This window comes from Sceloporus occidentalis, unplaced genomic scaffold (assembly GCF_023333645.1).
Source record: "Sceloporus occidentalis isolate IW3139 unplaced genomic scaffold, rSceOcc1.0.p SCAF_20, whole genome shotgun sequence".
Lineage (NCBI taxonomy): Eukaryota > Metazoa > Chordata > Lepidosauria > Squamata > Phrynosomatidae > Sceloporus > Sceloporus occidentalis.
The window spans coordinates 11,577,207-11,598,217 of record NW_028317000.1 but is presented as its reverse complement, the minus strand read 5'-3'; the positions used below and the strand labels follow the sequence as shown (position 1 = coordinate 11,598,217).

The following is a 21,011-nucleotide window of genomic DNA, read 5'->3' as shown; positions in this document are numbered from 1 at the left end:
GCTAGAAATTGAATTTCGCTAGTGGTGGATGTATATATTGAAAGATACCTCGTTTTGGAAGAGTGCTTTGTAGCTGTGACCCACAAGAACGATGGAGGGAGAATTTACCATGCAGCATGATATAGTAGTGGGCTTTTCGAATGACATTCTTCCACGTCCACAATGCAGACTGCGCATTGTATTGGCCCAGACTCTTGAGAGTGATAGAAAATGGCCACCACTTCCAGTGGCTACAGCACTTCATTTCTCCAAGAAGGTTCAATTGCTGTTGTAGTGCTGCTCTACTGTGCAAGAGTCTGGAACCAAGAAATGCAAAACCTTTGCTTTGATTTAAACTTAGTGTAGATACCGCTTACACAGTGTTGGGAAATTGCAACAAAATTCGAAGTCAAAAGTAAAGTTTGGGAGATCTGTTGGGTAGAAAGAAATCAACTGTAGATGGAGCAGTTGTGGGAGTATCCTTGCCAAGATTTTGAACCAAGGTCCTTTTTTCCTCTACTCTTTCCCAGGCCTTTAACAAGGGCAAACGTGAAGGCTTTTTCCTGAAGAGTGTCGAGAACGCCCCCCTTGCCAAGCGGCGCAAGCTCAAAATGTCGAGCACTGGCGCTGAAGCCCGTCGCAGCAGCAGCACTTCCTCTTCCTCCTCCTCAGGCTCCTCCTCCGCAGCCTCATCCCGTCCCCACAAAGCCAAGGCGCCCACAATTCGCCATGACCCCCCATCATAGCAAGAGTCGGAAAGGATCCGCAGGCTGAAGGGCAGATGGGAAGTGGGTATTTATTGTCTATGTTGCTGTTGGGGGGATGATGTCTCCTCCATATATCCCCCCCCCTTTCCAGTCCCACCATATTCATTCATAGTGGGGTCTGTTTTCTTGTTAAACCTGGCAAAAGTCTGTATGGAGGAAACACTGTAAGCACAAGCTCAGGAGGCATATAGGATGGTTTCTCAAGATCCTGCAGGATTCTTAAGATTCTGATTTTGCCACAGGAAGAAACAGGGAACCATAGGGCAATCCTTCAGGGGATGGCTCACTTTAAAAATGCCAAATCAGTGTCCATTTTTGATGGTCGTTGGGCATAATGGACATCATTGTGTGGGGAGGGGAAAATCAGTGTATTTTAAAGACTTTGAGCATCCCCCAAGGCGCTGGGGTTTGCTGCCCCTTCAGCAAGAGGGCTGGTCCCTTATCCCAGGTCAGGGGACAGACTTGCTACTAAGATGTCCGACAAAAATAGCGCTGGGTGGGAGGGAAATTATTTTAATTTTCAATTCATTTTCATAAATAGTGGCAGTGCATATGCTTTTGTGCCCAAAACCAACCCGGTGAGGAGGTGGATGTGAAAATTTCCTCCTATGGAGTACCCACCTCCCCATTCAAATTGCCCCACTCCTTATGTACAGTGTAGAAATTTGTATCAGGCAAAGCTTTCTCTGACAAACATGTAAGACCTTTCCACACCTCAGGCTATTGTCAAAGGTATAAAAAGTGGCCAAAAAATCCTTAATATCTTTCAGACGGACAGGTCTAAAAGCTGCATTCTCAAGTGATGAAGAACATCATTTGCTTAATATAGGATGCCCCCAGTCTGCTCCCATGTTTAGGAGAAAGAAGGGTTAACAAGTCAAATAGAAACCTCAGTAGAAAAGGGCCATTTACTAAGTAATACCCCTAAATCATCGATTACACGATCACAGACTTGGGAAGGCTTTTGAAACTTCTCTTATTTCTTGATATGCAGGGCAAAGAGTCTTTGGTTTTTTACCTTACAACCCCGTAGAATTTACTCTACTGGAAGAAATTGTGTCACTTTGAGACATCCAAAAAAGCAGGGGGCAGGCAGGAATGTCCAGGGGGAGGGAGAGAATATATTTTTAAGAAATAAGAGAAATAGCTTATGGTTTTTTAAAAATAAGATATTGAAGATATATGGGGTAAAGGGGGTAATACTTATTACGTCGACTTAGAGATCCTGCCCACTTTCTCTCTATATAAAATGAGATGGAAATGTTGAGAGAAGATGGGGATTGAAATAAAGAGAGCCAGCACTTTATAGTGGTGCAAGTGTTGGACTCGGGACTCTTGAAGACCCAGGTTCAAATCCCTACACAACAATAGAAACTGACCTTGGGCAAGTCATAATCTCTCAGCCTCAGAGGAAGCAATAGCATAAAACACCTCTGAACAAATTTTGCCAAGAAAACCCTGCGACAGGGTTGCCATAAATCAGAAACAAGGCACACAACAATTTCAAGGTTTTTTTTTAATTGCACCTGAACAAAGGTTTAATCTAAGGCCTGTTCCAGACTGCCAAAATAAAGCTGCTTTGGGTCTCTTTGGAGGTATGCTGTTGAAATGATGCATGCACCCTAAGAATCCGGAAACTGCAACAAAGCTGCACTCCAGTGCTTAGGAATGGAGTGTGGCTTTGGCGCAACCTCCGGACTCTTAGGACCCATGCATAATTTAAATAGCAAACCTCCAAAGAGACCCCAAGCAGCTTTATTTTGGCAGTCTGTAACAGGCCTAAAAGTAGTATTTTGCCGCACACAAAAAAGGAACAACTTTGAAACTTCAAATTCTGCTCAGGAATCTGGATGCATTAAAACTAAATGAAACAGTAGCTTTGATTTTAGTCCTTAACTTTCAACCATTTCAGAGAAACTGCATTTTCAAAACTGAGATTATTTTAGCTGTTAAGATTTACAGCATCAGTGGCTACATAACTGAACATGTATCTTGTACCGCGACATTAATTCTGGTCAGTTTTAAATCACACCAAAAAGGTTGTGTTTAAATGGTTAGAGAGTCCAAAGATGATGATGATGATGCATTATTTTTAAAAGGGTATTTTAAAAACTTTTTTTGCCCAGCAATGTATTATTTTATTTAAGATGTAACATTTGAATGCAGAAGTGGAATATATGTTAGTGAGTAGAGGAACAAGCCAGAGGATGTGGGCACATTTCCATTCTGGACCATTTAATCCAGAATAAATGTGATATAGTAAACATTTAGTGTTTTGGAAAAGGGCCTGCATGAACGGAGAAAGTGGGAAGGATATATTTAGTCACTTTAATGGGGTGTGCAATTAGAAATATAAACTACCTGGAAATTTAGAAAACACCTCAAAGGGGAGTGGAAATTGGAAGAATTTATTTCATACATTCCCAGCCAGTATCCACTCAAAACCATTTTAGGTTTGTAGTGTACCAGTTGTATTAATCCATTTGAATTATTCCAGCAATCGGCATTATTCATCCAGAACTGCTGAATATTTTTTTCTCCCACACTGGATATACTGGATATGTTAAAATCCATCTTAGAAAAATGATTTCACTGAAACCCCCCTCCCTCACCAATACGCACCTGGTCTTGGGAGAGTAAATCTACTGGCAATGTTTAAAAATCTAAACCTTTCCCTTCCTGGACACAAGAAGGTGTGTTCTATTTTTCCAGAGATGAATTAGGACTTTCCTCTCTTGCTCCCAAATGCTTCCTGCAGATTGGAGGAAGTTACTGGGGGGAAAGAAAGCAAATAGGTTCATTTAAGTGACAGAATTATTGCCCAGGGAGCTCTTCTGACCCCAGACACACTGTCTATTTAATCTGTTCCTCCTCAAAGGAATTCTGAAATGCATAGGAAATATTGGAACAGGGAGCCTCAGTACCGCTCCAAATTGACATCTCCCCTTGGAAGGATGGCATGAGAGTTAGGTCCCATTTCAAAACAGAATGTAGCAGAAAAATGTGACCCAAGAAGACTTGCCAGCTGCTCCCCTCCCTTCGGTTTTTGCACTTGGCAGCTGTTTTATTTGGGGAGAAGTGCCCCTTTCCCTGGGGCAAGTGTGCGTGTGCGTGTATATACATGTGTGTCTTAACTGCCATATCCTCTCCCCTCCTCTGCTAAAGAGCTGGCAGAGGATTGTTGGGTGGAGTGTACTCTTTTTAAGTCTTTCTCTAAGCAGCACAAACAGCCAAGAACAGCCATCCAGGGCTTCTTGTCCATGCAACCAAACCATGTGTATTTTTTATTTTGAAATAAAAATCACCTTTGAAGCCCTTATGCTTGGCCCTTCTTTGGTGACCGTGAATGCTTTGTCCCAATAAAATGTCTCCTGTCTTTGTATGCTTAAGAAGAGATGGGATTTAGTTTCACAAATGAATGCTATGGAATGCTTTTGTCTCCCTTCTTTGTTTGTAAGAGGAGGCTCTTATAAAGGCACAGGTATCATTTCAAGCTCCCTTATAGTAGTTAGAATCAAATCACTGTGCAGTATTGGAATGAACCTGGATGGATTAATCTTGGATAAACATAACCAGTACCTAATATATGGACACCTGTTCAGAATGCAATACTAAGAACCTCTTGCTAGAAAACTATGCGTCTCAACGTAAGCAAAACAGCCTCCCGCCCCCTCCCTACAGTCAGAGCTATAATGTTGGTCTTCTGCCCATTCCTAAGCCACCCACAACCCGGAAAACCCAGAAGAACCAGAAACGGTCCCCAGTATTGACTCAGAGGCTGGAAGAAGCAGTGCAAAAACACTTGTTTGAGTTGTACAAGGAGCTCCCAAAGATTGGAAAAGAACCCATTCCATGCTGCTTTTCTCCCTAATAAGGAAAAGAACCACCACACAACACAGATCCCATCATTTTGAAACACACACTTTAGTCAAAAGAAGAAATTAAACCTTACACCACCTGGAATGGAAGAGAAGCATTCCCTGAAGCCACTGAAAGGAAAAAGGAAGGGTGGGGGGTATGGCAATTGTTAGGAGGTTAATAGTTACAATATACCCAAGATATGCAGATATTCCCAGGAAGACAAGTGCAGAAGGAGGCAGCCACACAAAACAGTCCATGAATGCAAAGGTTATGCACTGGCTGGGGTGCAGTCTTTGGAGACACAGAGCAGATGCAAGGCGGGGATGGAGCCAAGGAGGAAGGACACTTTCCCCAATCCTGCCCATCCCCAGGGCTGGCCAATGCTAGGAATTTAGCCTTACTTTCACCCTTTCAAAGTCCTCACCAGGACTTTAAAAACAGGTTCTTACCATCCTGGCTTCAGCCACCAACGGGGCTCTAGCATGAAAACCAAGAAGAGGGGAAGGTGGAAGACAGACAGCAGAGAATGGCCACAAACTGCTAAAGCATCAATGGAACAAGTCCTACATAGACGGGGCTGGATTAAGATCCCTGTGGTTAGCAGACCCTCCTTCCATTCTGTACAGGGAAGGGGAGGCGCAAAGCTGCTTGCCTTTATTTGGCAGTCATCATCTGTACAAATTCTGCAAGAGAGAAGACAAGAAGAAAATCGGGCATGTTTTAAGACAACCATTGTTTCCAGCCCCATTTCAAAAAATACAATGTGTTCGGATGGGTTTGTACAAATGATTCTCCTGACATTAGGAAAGGCAAATGAATGCAAACAAGTGAGGAGTGTTTGCACAGTTTACCGTTTCTCAATCCTTCAGTGTATTACCGTATATACTCGACTATAAGTCGACCTCATGGGCAGGTTTTGGGGCCAAAATTAAGGATTTAGATATGACGCATGGATAAGTCGAGAGCGAAACTTAGGGGTATGTAACAAAAGATGCAAAGGAAAACAGTACCAGAAAACTCACAAAATTCCAGCAGGCGTAACTGCTTGTGCCCATAGTAAAGGCTTCATGGATGAGAGAATATAAAGGGGGTGTGAATGCTTCCAGAACAGATGACACTTTTGCCTTTCATCAGGGGATGGTTCCTTCTTAAATAAGAATTAAAGTACAGTACCAGTACTTGCATTGAGCCGTGGATAAGCCTACTCAGGTTTTTGGGATCAATTTTTTGTCTAAAATTTCTAGACTTATACATGAATATATACAATAATGATTTATTTAAATTAATTTCTACCCCCCCCCCACATCATTCAAAAGAATAACAAGTACACATTTGTTGCCCTTACTAAACAAGGTGATTCCTGAACAATGATGACTGAAACTATTTGGATTTGCACAAACATAGGAAGTTCCATGTTCAAATCGCATCCCCAGATCCCAGGATGCTGCTACTGCTGCTGTGTGTGCACCAACCCACAAAGGTGCCACTGGATGCACGTCTCCTCACCTTCATAATTGACCTGTCCGTCTCCATCTATGTCAGCTTCTCGGATCATTTCATCCACTTCTTCATCCGTTAGTTTCTCGCCCAGATTAGTCATGACGTGACGTAGCTCTGCAGCACTAATGTAGCCGTTGCCATCCTATATGTGGAAAGAAGAAAGAGTGGTTAGAAGGAGTGGTTAGAAGAAGAAAGGACAGGTTGCTTACCTGTAACGGTATTTCTTCGAGTGGTCATCTGCGAATACATACAAATGGGTTTTACTGCGCCTGCGCAGTGCTGCTCGGAACCTTCTGGAATCACTGGGCAGAGTTAACTCTGCAACATATTGAAACTTTTTGGCGGTAACTCCGCCCACCCGTTATAAGGCCCCTGCCTTCCCGCTCTTTTCCCCAGTTCCGTAATTTTTCCGCCAAGCAGGCGAAGGAAGAGAGCCGAATGAGAGCAGGACACTGAGGGGATGGACGGGTGGGATTTGTATGTATTCGCAGATGACCACTCGAAGAAATACCGTTACAGGTAAGCAACCTGTCCTTCTTCTTCGTGGTCTCTGCGAATCATACAAATGGGTTTAGACTGACAAGCTTAGGTATGCGGCGGAGGGAGTGTCCTGAGACCATAGCTATGGTAAACCAAAGGCATATTTATTACAATAAACACCTTGAACCATAAAAGGAGTCAGTCTTTTTGTTGATGTACAGACCAAACATAGCAATAACATTGCTAAACCTGAGAGGGGAACAAGAGGTCGTGCAAGACCAATTCATGGAATTGTGCAAATTATCATTCAACAAATTGACACAGTAACATGTGTACATAAGTGCTGAACACAACCATCAGTAGTGCAGTTAATGCAACCCTGAAACCAACACAGCCCTCCCGAAAGCTGCGTCTCGAATGGCTCTGGTGTCCAACCTGTAATGTTTTATAAAAGTCAGAGGTTGGGACCAGACAGCGGCCTTGCAGACATCCTCGAGGGGGATCCCTGACAGAAATGCAGAGGATGCTGCCATTGACCTCGTGGAATGGGACCGAACCCTACCAGGGAGAGGTTTGCCCAACAGTTCATAACAGAGGTGGATGGTACCAGCCACCCATTTGGACAACCTCTGTGCAGAAACAGGCAACCCCTGCTTCGGTACCGAGTAGCACTGGAAGAGTCTCTCGGACCGACTGAAGGCAGCAGTTCTGTCCAGGTAAAAGGCAAGTGCTCTCCTGACATCAAGAGAGTGCAGGCGCCGCTCCTCATCCGACGTCGGATTGGATGCGAGGGTAGGCAATACAATGTCCTGGCACATGTGGAAAGCAGACACTACCTTAGGCAGGAAGGTAATGTCCGTACGGAGGACCACCTTGTCCTTGTGGAACCTCAGGAATGGTTGGTCCCTACGTAAAGCACAGAGCTCACCCGCACGGCGGGCAGAGGTGATGGCCACAAGAAAAGCGGTTTTCCAAGTCAATAGTCTCAAGTCCGCTGTGGCCATCGGTTCAAAGGGCTTGGATTGGAGGGCGGACAATACCGACTCCAAGCTCCAAGCCGGTGTAGGTACCGATACAGGAGGATAAAGGTTAGCACAACCCTTCAGGAACCCCTTCACCAAGGGGTCTTTGAAAAAAGAAACCCTCCCCCCGAACTGGTATTTGGCACAGATGGCAGACAAGTAGCATTTGATGGAAGTGAGAGATAGCCCTCCATCCAAAAGTGCCATCAGGAACTCCAGCACCACTGGAGTGGACACCTGCGTAGGAGACAAGCCCTTCTGGTCCAGGAAGAGGCAAAATCTCCTCCATTTCAGGGCATAGGAACGCTGGGTAGAAGGTTTCCTCGCAGCCAGGATCACCGCCCTTACCGACTCCGGTAAGGTAGTCAGCGCCGAATCCTCCAGGCCACCAGCGGCAGGCTCTCGATGTCGGGATGGAGAATCCGGCCGTCCTGGATCGAAAGCAGGTCCGGGCGAGGGTCGAGACGGAGGAAGCATCTCCCGGAGAGGTGGAGAAGGGATGCGAACCACGGCTGCCTCGGCCACCACGGGGTGATGAGGATCGCATGCGAGCGGTCCGTAGTCAATTTGGAAACCACTCTGATGATCAGAGGGAACGGAGGGAAGGCGTAGAGGAGCTCTCCCGTCCAGAGGAAAGCGAATGCGTCTCCGAGGGATCCGTCCATCCGCTTCCTGGAGCAGAACTGGGGACAGTGGCTGTTCCAGCTGGTCGCGAAGAGGTCGATCCGGGGGGTTCCCCACCGATCGAAGAGGTCGCCGACCGTCTCGGGATGGAGCCTCCACTCGTGGCACACCGACGGAGATCTGCTGAGGCGGTCCGCCAGCTCGTTGTCTTCTCCGGGGAGGTGAATCGCTTGGAGGAGAACGCGTCTCTGGATGCACCAATCCCAAATGCGGAGTGTGAGGTCGAGCAAGGTCCTGGATCTGGTACCACCCTGTTTGTTGATGTAGTACATCACGGTGGTGTTGTCCGTCCTCAGGAGGACCACTCTCCCCGAGACAGCAAACTCGAATGCCCTCAAAGCCTTCTGTACTGCAAGCATCTCCAAGGCGTTGATGTGGAGGCGCTTGTCTTGTGCGGACCACCTGTCCTTGACGACCAGGTCGAGCAGGTGGGCGCCCCATCCCTCCAGGGATGCATCGGTTGTCAGAGTCAGCTGTGCCTGGGGCTGATGGAAGGGCATCCCGGTGCAGACGTTGGAGCTGTCCAACCACCATCTGAGGGAAGCGGCCACCGGTCTCGGTACCGTGAGCCACACTGAAGGCGGGTCCTCCAACGGAGAGAAGACGGAGAGGAACCAGGCTTGGAGAGGCCGAAGACGAAGTCTTGCCCAAGAGGTGACGAATGTCGTCGACGCCATGTGGCCCAGAGCGACTTGGACATCTCTGGCTCTCACCCTTCTGTGGGAGATGCACGGCCTGAGGGATGCTGTCAGGGCCTGAAACCGGTCCGGAGGGAGGAAAGCTAGGCAGTTGTCGGAGTCGAGGACGGCCCCGATGAATTTGACCCGCTTGGTCGGTGTAAAGTGGGACTTTTCCCTGTTGACGACCAGCCCGAGGGAGTCCAGCAGGCGCAAGGTGAATGAGACTGCCTCCTGCAGCTCGTCTTTGGATTCGGCTGCGAACAGCCAGTCGTCTAAGTAGGGAAAGACCATGAAGCCCTTTTGGTGAAGGTATGCCACCACCGGTGCCATGCACTTCGTGAAGACTCGTGGAGCCGTGGCCAAGCCGAAAGGGAGCACGTTGTAGTGGTACGAATCGGGGCCGACAGCGAAGGCGAGGAATCTCCGGTGGGACTGTCGGATCCCGATGTGGAAGTAGGCATCCTTCAGGTCGACGGTCGCGAACCACAGGCCCTGGTGGAGCAGAGGTAGAATGGAAGCCAAGGTTACCATTCGGAAGCGACGGTAGTCAAGGAACAAGTTCAATTGTCTCAAGTCCAGGATGGGCCTAATGCCCCCATCCGCCTTCGGTACCGTGAAGTACCTGGAGAAAAAGGCCCGAGAACACTGGTCGGGAGGCAAAGGGGAGATTGCCCCTTTCGCAAGCAAGGTGCGCACTTCGTCGAGAAGGGTGTCCGAGGGGGGAGTGGACATAAAGGCTCCAGTTGGAGGGAGCTCTTGGAACTCGAGGGCATAACCCCTGCGGACGATGTCGAGAACCCACGAGTCCGATGTTATAGAGGCCCAGGTGTTAACAAAGGGCCTCAAGATGTCCAAAAAGAAGAGGGGTGAAGGGGAGACGAAGCGCGCTGCGTCCCTTCAGGCTCTCTTCTTCCCCTGGTCGGTGTCCTGCCGGCGGGACTTGCGGTACCGGGGCGGGAAGTTGCGACGGCCAGAGGAGGAGGAAGACTGCGAGGGGAAGCGCTGTCTCTGAGGGCCCTGCTGCTGGGGCTGTCGGTCCCGGGAGAAGGTCCCCTGTGACTGACCTTGCGGCTGCCACGGGCGCTGACGCTTCCGGAACGGAGAAGCCGGTGCCGAGGACATGCCGTGTTTCTTCGCCGCCGCCTTCATCCTAAACTTGCGGTTTAGGCGGTCGTCGGTCTCGGCGTGGAAGAGGCCGGTTCCGTCGATCGGCATGTCCTCAATGGCAGCTCTGACCGTCGGGTTGAGGTCGGAGGCTCTCAGCCAGGCGTGGCGTCGTAGAGCCATGGAAGCTGACATGGCCCTCCCGGAGCAGTCCACCAGATTCCTGGAAGTGGTGATCAGCCAGCTTCCAATGGAGTGCGCCTCGTCCCTGATCTCCACCAGCTGCCTCTGGATGTCGTCTGGGACGTCCGGGACGAGGGGGGAGATCCGTTCCATGAGGGTCTGAATGTAGGCCCCCATGCACGCAGTGTAGTTGGCGGCCTTGACCCCCAGTGCAGACGCCGAGTATGCCTTCTTCGCCAGTCCGTCCACCTTCTTCGCCTCCCGGTCGACAGGAGAGGTGGCCTGCTTCGGAACGAAGCTGTGCTGGGCTCCCTCAACGATGGCAGAGTTCGGCCGAGGGTGTTCGGCCAACCAAGGGCAACTCGCCGGGGCAACCCTATATAGCGACTCCACCTTGCGGGAGGGTGCCGATAGGGCGGCCGGGGAGTTCCAGGACCTCTTGACGATGGTCTGAAGCGAGGGAAGGAGAGGCAGGCACGGCGGAGTGGGGACTCGTCCATGCACCCGACGCTCAACCGGATCCTCAGCGTCGTCGACTGCGGATGCGAGCTCGATGTCGAGAGCCCTCGCCATCTTAACCACGTGCTCCGTGAAGGACCTGACATCGTCCGACGGAGAAGACGGCTCCGGGTTGTGCATCCTCTGGGGGGAGGCCGAGCCTGAGAGGACATCCTCGTCCGAGGGTGCCTCCGAGGGTAGCAGCGGTTCGTCCTCGGAATCCAGGTCAGAAGAGAGAGGATCAGTCACTCTGACCTGGGATCTCGAGCGGGCTGGAGCGAAATCGACCGAAGACCGGGAGCGTCGACGGGGTGGAGATAGCGACCTCTCACGTCTGCGGGGTGGAGACGGCGACCTCTCGTAGACCGACACGGTCGGTACCGATGCGGGCGGGTGAGACCGGTCTGCAGGAGGGGGGTTCAATTTGGTGAACTCCCTCAAGGCTCTGTCCTCCGGGACCGACATGTAGTAGCGGCGCGACTGCATGTCGTAGAAGAGGTCCGGGAAATCTTGCCCGCGAGGCAAGTCGTCCTCATCTTCGGTTGCCGGGTGGGATGGCGACCGATGCTCGAGGGAGCGAGGAGGCACTGTGTCATCCGTCCCGCGGGTGAAATCCCCGATCGGAGGAGGCAGAGGAGTGACCGGTACCGGGGTCCCTTGGTCCAGCGGCGTCGGTCCCTGATCGCGGGGAGCTGATGAAGCGGAGGCGCGAGCCTGTTTGGAGGGGGAGCGCTTCTTCTCCTTCGGTCCCGGTAGGTCGGTAGTGGTCCGATCCTTGGAGGACTTTGCCTTCTTTGGGGCAGGATCGCGACCAGCCTCGTCGTGGCGCCTCTTCTTCCCATGCTTGGAGGGCTCGTCGGATGGGAAGAACGGGTTGTCCGGGAGGTCCAGGATGACAGCAGCCGCTGTCGACGACGAAGGCCTCGGTGATCTTGACCCTTGTACCGGCTCGGTCTGCTCCTTAGGTGTCGCATAGCGAGATGCCTTGGACGCCTTGGAGGCCTTGGAGGACGAAGGCGAGGGCAGATGGACCTTCAGCTCAGTAGCCTCCTTTGAACGGGAACCCTCCGATCCCTTCTTCGGTTTGGAGGCCCGTTCGGTACCCTCAGTCCCCGATGACTTATGGGGGCGCTTGGAGGGTCTGTCGGTGGCGCTGGGCGGTTTGGAGCCACGGGCCACATCGGAGGTGGTGGAAGGGGTCCCGGCCGGGACACACACCACACTGGAGACGGCAACTCTCCCCGATCCCACGCTGGAGACACTTGCCCGGGACGATGAAGCGGGGGGCGCCAAAGGCGGGACAGAAGAGGACCGCGAACCTCCCTCCTGCACTTTCCCCAGGGCGATTGCCGACGTGAGCCGGGACTCACGGTTCTTACGAGCCTGAGTGGAGAGGGATCCGCAGAGCGTGCAGGCCTTGGGATCATGGTTCGGACCAAGGCACAACAGGCAGGAGGAGTGCGGGTCCTGAACGGGCACCTTGCCCTTGCAGATGTCGCACTTTTTGAAAGGCGCCGGCATCTCCAAAATCGTCAAGCCGAAGGGAAATCCGAAAACGAAGTCAGCAGTCCGAAGGTCCAAAGTTACCAGGGGCGGGCAGACAGAGAATGGTCAAGATACAGTCCGAGTTCAAAAACGAAAGTGATTCCAGCAAGCGAAGCAAGCGAAAGTTCCTTGAAGCAGCTAGCGCGGCGGAAAAAAGGAACTGGGGAAAAGAGCGGGAAGGCAGGGGCCTTATAACGGGTGGGCGGAGTTACCGCCAAAAAGTTTCAATATGTTGCAGAGTTAACTCTGCCCAGTGATTCCAGAAGGTTCCGAGCAGCACTGCGCAGGCGCAGTAAAACCCATTTGTATGATTCGCAGAGACCACGAAGAAGAAACACATTTCTTCCAAACAGGGCTCATATTTCCTCCAAAGAAACTGAAAGAAAGACTGCACTATCTTAAAGGCTGCTTTCCACCCAGAGAGAATGAAACCTATTCTGCGACAATGTGCTATGTCAGAGCAACACCTAAATCTAACCAGTTTTCATGCTCTGTTTCAGCTCAAAGATTTCCCATCATCAGGCTATTCAGAATTTCCCTCTGAATCACAGGCTGCTGCCACACTGCAGAATTAATGCCACCTGACAGCGATTTAACTGTCATGACTCCATCCTATGGAGTCCTGGGATTTGTCGTTTGTTGCAGCACCAGGGCTCTCTGATAGAGAAGGCTAAATATCTAACAGTTTAAGAAGTGGCATTTTGAATATTCAGTCAGAGAGCTCTTAAGCCTCACTGAACTACAAATCCCAAAATGCAACAGGAGGCAGTCAGAGCAGTTAAAGTGGAATAGTAATGCTTTAAGAGTGCAGCACGGTAATCTCCTTCAAGTCTCTTATACTAGTTCGAATGATGCAAGCCCCTGCTTTTCACAGAATCGAGGGACCTTTACCTTGTCAAAGACGCGAAAGGCCTCACGGATTTCTTCCTCACTGTCCGTGTCCTTCATCTTTCGGGCCATCATGGTGAGAAATTCAGGGAAATCAATGGTGCCATTTCCTAGGGAAAGAGCAGCTCTTTAGTATTCGCCTAAACAAGTCTAGAATACCCAAGAATACATGAGTCTTGCCTATCTGCCTGTTCTTCTGGAACTGCTTTTCTATTTTGCCAAGAGACAGGCAAAATGAATCCTGGGGAGACCTAGCCTGGACATCCACAGAAGCAGAATGTTTCCAAGATGTGGTGGATACAAAAGGAGAAATGGAGCAAGAGAAGACTAGAAATGGTATTACATCTGGTTAGTGGTCCCTCCACATTTGCTGGGCTTAGGGATGAAGGACCTCTTTAAATGTGGAAAAACCACAAATAAAAAAACACAAATCTTTTTACCCGAGAAAACTTCTTGCTAGTAATCTCCATGTCATCTAGTGCAACTCTGTGGTCAACATCTGCCAGAGGTTGATCACAGAATCATGCTGGAGGACCTACAAATGCCAAGAGAAGTGTTTTCTCTAGGAACTCCTAGGTTTTCCAGCACAACTCTATGTTCGACGTCTGGCAGAAGACACTGGAAGACTTAGATTCCTAGAGAGAACTGCAAATAATAAGATCCGCAGAAGTCAAATCTGCAAATGTGGAAGGCCAATTGTATTTGGATGGCACTGCTCTTTCATGACCTTGCTATTTAATTCCACATTATGGGGATTACATGCCACTTCAAATCAGTCTGACAAATAAAGAAACCAAGATGTTTTGCTAACAACCAAATTGTTAATTTCTTGCTTTGGTTCAGCCAGTATTTATGATTCTGAGCAAAGCGTTTACAACCATTAGTGCTCACCTGCGGGTACACACACCAAAAACTTTCCAGCAGGGTGAACTGCACTCCTAACTACAATAAATAGGTGGTTTTATGTGGGTTTTTCAGGTTATGAGGCCGTCTGTGTTCTAGAAGAGTTTATTCCTGATGTTTTGCCAGCAGCTGTGGCTGGCATCTTTAGAGAATGCTGAATGCTCACTTCCATACCAGCATTCTCTGAAGATACCAGCCACAGCTGCTGGCAAAACATCAGGAATAAACTCTTCTAGAACATGGCCTCATAGCCCAAAAAAGCCTAGAAAAAACTATGGATGCCAGTTGTGAAATAATAATAATTAATTTATTTCTATACCGCTATTCCAGGGATCACAGCGGTGTGAAAGCCTTCTGCTTCATAATAAATACAGTCGGCCCTCCTTATCCATGGATTTTTTTATCTACGGATCATCCACGGCTTGAAAATATTCAAAAAAAGTATACATTTCAAATAGCAAACCTTGATTTTCCATTTTATATAAGGGACATTATTTTACTGTGCCATTATATTTAATGAGACTTGCGCGTCCACGATTTTGCTATCCACAGGGAATCCTGGAACCAAACACCAGCGGATAACAAGGCCCCACCATGTGCCTTCTACCCCCAAACACACTGAAAAACCTAGACTGTCCCAACAGTAGTGCCTGTAAAATGGAAGATCTAGACTGCCTTCCCAATTTCACCAGCATTCTCTTCCTATCTATCCTCCAAGATCCTTTCAGCCAGTATCCCTGCTCACCATCTGCATCCACTTCGTTGATCATATCTTGCAATTCAGCTTCTGTGGGATTCTGGCCCAGAGAGCGCATGACGGTGCCAAGCTCCTTGGTGGTGATGGTGCCATCGCCGTCCTTGTCAAAGAGGGAAAAGGCCTCTTTGAACTCTGAAAGAAAGAAATGTGGCAAGCTGAACATCAGGGATACCTCCTTCAATCCCCCCCCCCAACAAACCCTAGCCACCTAAACCTATTTTCTCTGAAGATGCCAGCCACAGATGCTGGCGAAACGTCAGGAATAAGCTCAGCTAGAACATGGCCACACAGCCTGAAAAGCCCACAAAAAACTATAAACCTATTTTATTTATTTGATTTCTAGGCCGCCTTTCTCCCAGAAAGGGACCCAAAGGCGGCTCACAAATGAAAACACTTTCAAAACTTATTACAATAAAACAATTAAAAATGTCCAATAAAAACAATATAAGATTACAAACATTAAAGCCACAACCTAGAAGGTTAAACAGGGCTGACTACGTAAGGGCTGCAACATGATCCAAGGCTCCTGTTCAACTGATCTCTTTTAAAGGCTGGGAAAGAGAAGATGGCATATCCAGGCTGGGTTTCAAGGTGCTGCTGGAGAGGAATAATGGGACCATGAAAAACCATTGCTCCGTTAAAAGTCTCTGGGTCCAAACGTAAAGTACCAGCTTAACTGTATTTTTAGGAGAAAGCTCAAAGGATACCTACTCAACTTTTGGCTTTTTTTCCTCCTGCAAAGGGGGCTACATAAGGTTCTCAGGTCCCTATCCACAGTCTCTTATACATGAGGTCAGTGGTGGTTTTGCTGGTTTTGACAGCTTTACTAGGTAGAGTAGATACAGTGGGATGAGTATTTCAGTCTTTGTTCATCATCACAGCAGGCCTTGGAGGTGGAAGAGCATCCGCATTCAAAGAAGATGAAGATTGTGTCAGAGAAACCTCTTCCCAGTTCTCCCAGTGGGATGCTTCATGGCCAAGGAGTCATCTGGACCAAGGCCAGGACTAACTGCTAGCTCTTGGGTCAGCCATTCATTATTGTAGGGTAATTTAAGTTTCCTAAAGTTTCAGCCTTTGTTAAGGAAACCAAAATATTAAGTATCAAAAATGTCAAAGCCAAGCCTGTTAGGGTCTAGCTTTAAATCAGCAGAGTAGCAGAGGATGGTTCTTTGTCTAACTATGCTTCCCAAAGAACTGAGACTGACTCCCAAAAAACAACAAACACTTAGCTTGTAGTTTAAAGCAAAAGTTTACTAATGGCTTTAATCTATATTTAGATAGAGACTATATCCTAGTCTAGCTAGTGAACAATTCAGGTTGAGAAAACTTTCTCTCACCAGTTTTTCCAAAGAAAGTTGAGAGAGGAGAGAGACGGAGGAGCAACAGTTTAGTTGAAAATCTTTAGAATGTGAGCTAGTCCCAAAGGGGGAGTGACCTAAGTCACATGCTTAGTTTGAATGAACGAAAGAGAGTTTGCATGTAGGAATTCCCTATCTATTTAAATTGAGGGAAAGAGAATGCAAAAACCTTCCAACTGGCCAATTCTGCCACCATTCCCATGCCTAGGAGCCAAGAAAACTCTCACCTGCAATCTGTTCCTCCGTCAGCTGGTCAGCCTGCAGTGGCAAAGAAAACAGAGGAAAAGAAGAAAGTAAATTATATTTGCATTCCTCTTTTTGTATCACAACACACACACACGCTTCCTTTGCAACTCCATCCAAACGTGGCTCATACACTCGCCAGAAGGTACATATTTACACAATCGATAATTGTATTGGAAATGAGACAGACTTCTATCCTACTAGGGTTTCTGTACCCAGAACTGCAAAAGCAGTTTCCTCTACAAAAAAGTCCCCCATTTAAAAATGGACAGTGCCTACCATGCCAGATATCCTTGTATCTTCTTCCCATGCCTACTACCAAAGACCCCTTTGCCCTTCCTTAGCTGGCAATGGGATCCCCAGCTTCACGTTCTGTACCAATTACCCATTTCAGATTCAGTCAAAACTCCACCAAACTGTCATCCCTTTATTGGCCAACCAAAATGCACAATATACATGCCGCAAGCTTTCGAGAAGCTTGCAATGTGTACGTTGTGCACTTTGGTTGGCCAATAAAAGGGTCACCGTTTGGTGGATTTTTGCCAGGATTAGCTAAATGGCCAACACGGCTACCCCTGGACCGTTTCAGATTGTTTTATGGACATGCTGGTGCTTTACGAAGCAATACAACCCTAAAAGAAAAACCAATGCAAGCAAACAAGGCCCTTCCTCCATCATGTTACAACCTTCATTTTGACAATAAGAGGAAACAATGCAGATAAGGGAGGTGAGGTGCAAGGAGGTATATTCTTTAGGTTTTTTTGTGGGTTTTTCGGGCTATGCGGCCATGTTCTAGAAGAGTTTATTCCTGACGTTTCGCCAGCATCTGTGGCTTTGGCATCTTCAGAGAATGCTGGCATGGAAAAGAGTTGGGTGTGTGTGTATATATATATATATATATATATACACACACACACACACACTGTGTGATCCTGGGTAAGGAAGAGCGATTCCCATGTTGATCTGTGTATTGTTCTGTTGTATATTCTTTCCCATACTACACCACCAAGCCTGTTTTCAGCCCTCATCCCAGCTTTCCCCACAAGAGGAACATCTGTAGGGTGATCCTGTAGGCACCTCTGAGACCAACTGAAAGAAAGAAGTGGGCAGCATGAGCTTTCAGAGACTTACCGTATATACTCGACTAGAAGCCGATTTCATATGTAAGTCAAGGGCAAGTTTAGGGGCATTTAATTAATATGACCTGTGGGTAAGTCAAAGGTAAAACTTAGGGGCATGTAATGAAGTATGTAAAGGATGGAGTAAAGGAAAACAATGCTAAAGAACTTAGAAGACTCCAGCAGGCATAACTATTTGTGCCCATCCCAAAGGCTGGATGAATGAGAGAGTAGAGGGTCAGTGCTTCCACAGCAGATTAAACTCTTGCCTTTCGCTGTGTGTGTGTATGTGTGTTAAAATACAGTACTTACATTGACCTGTGGATAAGTCGACTCAGGTTTTGTGGGATCCATTTTTTAACCTGAATTTCTAGACATATACAGCAAATCTACTTCCTCAGATGCATTTGGCCTAGCATTAAAAAATAAATGCATCTGAAGAAGTAGACTGAAGTGCTGCCAACGTCTTTCTTTCAGTGAGTCTCAGAGGTGCTGCAAGATCCCTCTGCGCACTGATTCCACAGACTAACATGGCTATATCTAAATACAATACAGTATGTTAGAGTATACTACTGTATACAGTATATTAAATATTCTCTGAGGAAGTAGACTGAAGTCTGTGAACGCTCATGCTGCCAACCTCTTTCTCTCAGTGAGTCTCAAAGGTGCTACAAGATCTCTCTATGTACTGAGTGCACAGACTAACAGGGCTATGTCTTTGAACGCTACAAGAGGAAAGGTTTATCAAAGCACTTGTAAGGACTATTAATCCAGCTGCACACACAGCCTTTCAAGAACCTCACAGTCTCCTGCTTTCTCCATGCTCAAAAATGAACACGTTTTGCCGCCTTGAGTCCCTATATTGGGAGAAAGGCGGGCTATAAGAAAATTAATAACAATTAGCATCTTTCCTCTCAAACGGTGGCCATCCTAGCATTCTGGAAGTCACTAGTTCTCCACTAGCTCTTCTTCCCTCATCCTCTCACAAGCCATTGCCATTTCTTCACAAGCTTCTGCCATATGACACTCTGCAAAGTCACACTCTCTCAGCCTCAGAGGATGGCAATGGCAAAAAAACCCTCTGAAGAAAGTGGCCAAGAAAACCCCTGGATAGGTTTGCCTTAGGGTCTCCGTAAAGCAGACACGACAACAAGAACTGTGTCACCGTTGTTGTTGTTGTGTGCCTTCCAAGTTGTCTCCAACTTATGGGGACCAGGAGGCCTGTGACCCTGTGGAGGCTTCTTCTTGCTTTCTATGCAATGTTTCTGCTATTCTGCGTCTGTGTGTACTGTGTGAATATTGTGGAGTCGCAGGCTTTCATGGCCGGCATCCCTAGTTCTTTGTGGGTTTTGGGGGCTCTGTGTCCATGTTCTAGAAGAGTTTGTTCCAGATGTTCGCCAGCATTGTACCCCCCGCTCTCTTCCATGCCAGCATTCTCTGGTGATGCCAGCCACAGATGCCAGTGAAACATCATAAACAAACTCTTCTAGAACATGGCCACAGAGCCCCCCAAACCCACAAAAAACTAGGGATGCCGGCCCTTTCAGAGCATTTTGGACTTCATCTCCCAGAAGCCTCAGCCATTTAGGCCAATGGCGAGGCACTCTGGGAGCTGAAGTGCAAAATCCCCTTAAAGAGCACAGTCTAGGCATCGCTGACTCTATGGTCCCCAAAGGGCGCCCTTTCAGAGGGTTTGGACTCCATCTCCCAGAAGCCTCAGCCATGTAAGCCAACAGCGAGGCATGCTGGGAGCCGAAGTCCACAATCCCCTTTAAGAGCACAGTCTGGGGACTACTGACGCTTATGGTCCCCAAAAGGCGCCCTTTCAGAGATGCTGGACTTCATTTCCCAGAAGCCTCAGCCATGTAGGCCAATAGCCCGGGATTCTGGGAGCTGAAGTCCAAATAGCCCTTAAGAGTAGAGTTTGCCCAGGCCTTTCCCGCCCAACTAGGCCCGCTCACCATGGCAACGGGGTGGGGGGAAGTAGCGCTGCGGTATCTCGGCTCCTCTCTCTCTCTCCCTCTCTCTCTCTCTCCGTCCTGAGTGTCTCCCTCCGCCCCGAGCCTCAGCCGCCGCCGCCGCCCTCCTTCCTTCCTTCTTCTTCTTTCCTTCCTAGCCGCCCAACGGTCCTCTGAAAGAAACGCCTCCCTCCCTTCCTCTTGCACATGCGCGCACACATATCCCTCCGCCCCCGCAAACGAGTCCCGTCCCCGTCCCTCAGCGTTCGACGCTCCTTTAAAGACCGCGCGGCCCCGCCCCTTCCCGGCGTCACGTGGCGGGATACGCGGCTCGCCATTGGCCCAGCCCCACCTGCATTGCGTCAGGGGAGGCTGCTTAAAGGGGAAGGGAGAGAGGGGAGGGGGGAATAGGAGGAGTAAGCGTATAGGTGTCTGGAGGGATCGATCTGCCGATCTAGCTCCCACTATCACTTTGTTTCTCTCTCTAGTTCTCTCTCTTTCTCTCCCTCCCTCTCTCCGGGGTCTGGATGGGAAATACTACCCTGAGTGAATTGCCAAGAGTGGCCACCAGATGGCGCTCCAGGATAGAAGTCAGAGAGAAGCCCAAAGAGGCTGCAGTGCCCCCCGAGTATCCACAAGAGGGCGCCCTTGCACTAGCAATGTCCTCTGTCTCTCCCTCTGGACATTGAGGCTGCAGTGCCCCCGAGTATCCACAAGAGGGTGCCCTTGCACTAGCAATGTCCTCTGTCTCTCCCTCTGGACATTGAGGCTGCAGTGCCCCCGAGTATCCACAAGAGGGCGCCCTTGCACTAGCAATGTCCTCTGTCTCTCCCTCTGGACATTGAGGCTGCAGTGCCCCCGAGTATCCACAAGAGGGCGCCCTTGCACTAGCAATGTCCTCTGTCTCTCCCTCTGGACATTGAGGCTGCAGTGCCCCCGAGTATCCACAAGAGGGTGCCCTTGCACTAGCAATGTCCTCTGTCTCGCCCTCTGGACATTGAGGCTGCAGTGCCCCCGAGTATCCACAAGAGGGTGCCCTTGCACTAGCAATGTCCTCTGTCTCGCCCTCTGGACATTGAGGCTGCAGTGCCCCCGAGTATCCACAAGAGGGCGCCCTTGCACTAGCAATGTCCTCTGTCTCTCCCTCTGGACATTGAGGCTGCAGTGCCCCCCGAGTATCCACAAGAGGGCGCCCTTGCACTAGCAATGTTCTCTGTCTCGCCCTCTGGACATTGAGGCTGCAGTGCCCCCGAGTATCCACAAGAGGGTGCCCTTGCACTAGCAATGTCCTCTGTCTCGCCCTCTGGACATTGAGGCTGCAGTGCCCCCGAGTATCCACAAGAGGGCGCCCTTGCACTAGCAATGTCCTCTGTCTCGCCCTCTGGACATTGAGGCTGCAGTGCCCCCGAGTATCCACAAGAGGGCGCCCTTGCACTAGCAATGTCCTCTGTCTCTCCCTCTGGACATTGAGGCTGCAGTGCCC

At 49.0% G+C, this 21,011-nt stretch overlaps 2 protein-coding genes across 4 annotated transcripts in view; one reads left to right on the top strand and one right to left on the bottom strand.

Annotated features, from left to right (window-relative positions):
- Positions 1–4,065, top strand: part of RPS6KA4 (ribosomal protein S6 kinase A4) — a 32,333-nt gene extending 28,268 nt beyond the window's left edge. For both annotated transcript variants that reach the window (XM_089482815.1, XM_089482814.1), the window contains one exon: positions 510–4,065. In XM_089482815.1, coding sequence (XP_089338941.1) covers positions 510–725 — 216 coding nt within the window. In that variant the 3' untranslated portion in view covers positions 726–4,065. The remainder of the gene's footprint in view (positions 1–509) is intronic.
- A 586-nt stretch (positions 4,066–4,651) lies between these two features.
- LOC149302009 (calmodulin-1) lies at positions 4,652–19,727 on the bottom strand. 2 transcript variants are annotated; one of them, XM_089482816.1, is made up of 7 exons: positions 19,532–19,727; positions 16,437–16,467; positions 14,840–14,983; positions 13,195–13,301; positions 6,114–6,249; positions 5,260–5,290; positions 4,652–4,735 (listed from the first exon to the last, which is right to left on the bottom strand). In XM_089482816.1, exons 1-6 carry the CDS (start codon positions 19,532–19,534, stop codon positions 5,262–5,264), a joined length of 450 nt encoding a protein of 149 aa, XP_089338942.1. In that variant the 5' UTR covers positions 19,535–19,727; the 3' UTR covers positions 4,652–4,735; positions 5,260–5,261. The 2 variants fall into 2 exon arrangements, with proteins under 2 accessions (XP_089338942.1, XP_089338943.1); XM_089482817.1 differs by having other exon boundaries at positions 4,652–5,290; positions 19,532–19,725.
- Between the last annotated feature and the right edge of the window lie 1,284 nt (positions 19,728–21,011).

Bases quoted from the DNA above. Each gene is read 5' to 3' on its own strand.
- LOC149302009 (XM_089482816.1), bottom strand. The intron at 14,984-16,436 runs GTGAGAGTTTTC...TCTTTCTTTCAG, and splicing joins GACGGAGGAACAGATTGCAG to AGTTCAAAGAGGCCTTTTCC. The intron at 13,302-14,839 runs GTGAGCAGGGAT...CTCTTTCCCTAG, and splicing joins CAACGAAGTGGATGCAGATG to GAAATGGCACCATTGATTTC.